General features: G+C 39.2%; 1 protein-coding gene across 1 annotated transcript; it reads right to left on the reverse strand.

Annotated features, from left to right (window-relative positions):
• Positions 1–852: 852 nt before the first annotated feature.
• Positions 853–1,364, reverse strand: LOC143545583 (uncharacterized). Its single transcript, XM_077037447.1, has one exon. It carries the CDS (start codon positions 1,292–1,294, stop codon positions 938–940), a length of 357 nt encoding a protein of 118 aa, XP_076893562.1. The 5' UTR covers positions 1,295–1,364; the 3' UTR covers positions 853–937.
• Positions 1,365–1,628: the final 264 nt, after the last annotated feature.

Genomic DNA, 1,628 nt, shown 5'->3' on the forward strand with positions numbered 1-1,628 from the left:
AAAATCCATTGTGAAGTGTCGTCGCCGCCGTATCACGCGGGTTTCTACTCATATTTGAAACCTTTTTTTATAATGAAGCCAACACTAGCTAGCTTGGTTTAATACTAACCCGAGTTCGAGCTCAAATTATCATCTCGGTTTCAAAACTGAGCCAAGCTTGCCCCGGCTTGGCATCAGCTTGTGAACACTCATATATGAGAAAATTGGTAAAAAAAAATCCATTGTGAAGTGTCGTCGCCGCCGTATCACGCGGGTTTCTACTAGTATATATATATCCATTTTATTAATAACTACAGTGGTAAAGACGTTAGTGTTACCTAGCAAAAAGACAAGTCTCACAACAGGGAAAAAAGGTGAACATTAAAAATTAGCTATTCAAAAAATATAATATTAACTTTTAATCTAACTTGTTTAAGAACGTTCTATGCATAACAAATACAATTTCAAACAATTTTTCTGTAGACTTACTTTAAATCTAAATTTTCTTCAGCGGTCTTGTAATAAAATTTAACTTAAAGCAACACATTCAGAGAACTTTAACCATCAACTGGTATAACGATTAAAACCCAATTGACCCTATGGGTTGTGTCGGTTCCAAACGGGTTTCAATACCGTTCTGAGTTACAAACCAGGACCCCCCAAATAATTTTTTTTTGCAAGTCTAGTTTAACCTGTGGAACCAATATACTTTTAGCTGATCTTTTAAACTCGACCCGTTAACAAATCAACCCGTTTCCATACAAACACGTTGAAATAACATCTAAAGCATGTGCATGGAAAAAATTCATGTAACATAATTCACCCGATAACAACTCAACCCGAATCATTGAACACCACCATGGACACATTTAGCATCATACAGTACAATGCCGTTGTGCACCCACACACAAACGGGTTCATTTCCATATTCTTTTATAACAAAACACTTGCATAAAACTTACAGCAACTTAACACCTGCTTCCCTTAAGGAATCAATAACAGCTCTCACCTTACCATGATATCTTTGGTTCTTTTTGTAAACGACTGACACGGCCGGAATGTCTTTAACAAGCAACCGCTCACCTAATATCTTCCCGATCTTAGCTGCAGCAGACACATCTCTCATGCTCTGTTGACTTTTGGTCCAAGCTTCCCGTAGACCCTTCTCCTGTGAGCTTGCAGCAGTTGCAACGGTTGCAGTTGGTGCGTGAACCACCTGTGCATTGACATATTTGTTTGTAAAATGCATCTTCAAGAGATACGGTTTCAGAAAGTTTGTGATTCTTTGAGATTTCACGGGTGGAGGGATCACCATATCTGTTTATAAAAAGATTGTGTTAAAATATGAATATCAACCTACCGGTTCAAAATCAAGTTAAACTTTAACCGAAATGTTTTTCAGTCCTTGATCTTGCGTTAAAAATATGAATATCAAGACCCATGAACCAAACCGACAGTCTGGCACCAATTACGCGGCTGATGTCGTGTTATGCGGGTTACGCATGTACCGGCACCAGTTACACGTCCAATCCCGCATACCAATGCCAGGTTACACGCGTACCAAAGCAGAGCTATGCACATAAAGGCACTGGTTACACGTCCGATGTCGTGTTGCGTGTGTACCGACTATGAATTAACCTTTTGTGCGC

The sequence above is a fragment of the Bidens hawaiensis genome, unplaced genomic scaffold (assembly GCF_021521415.1).
Source record: "Bidens hawaiensis isolate Kalapana, Puna unplaced genomic scaffold, B.hawaiensis_p1.1 tig00013983_1, whole genome shotgun sequence".
Lineage (NCBI taxonomy): Eukaryota > Viridiplantae > Streptophyta > Magnoliopsida > Asterales > Asteraceae > Bidens > Bidens hawaiensis.

Coding starts and splice junctions, on each gene's coding strand:
- LOC143545583 (XM_077037447.1), bottom strand. CDS start 1,294: ATGGTGATCCCTCCACCCGTGAAATCTCAAAGAATCACAAACTTTCTG.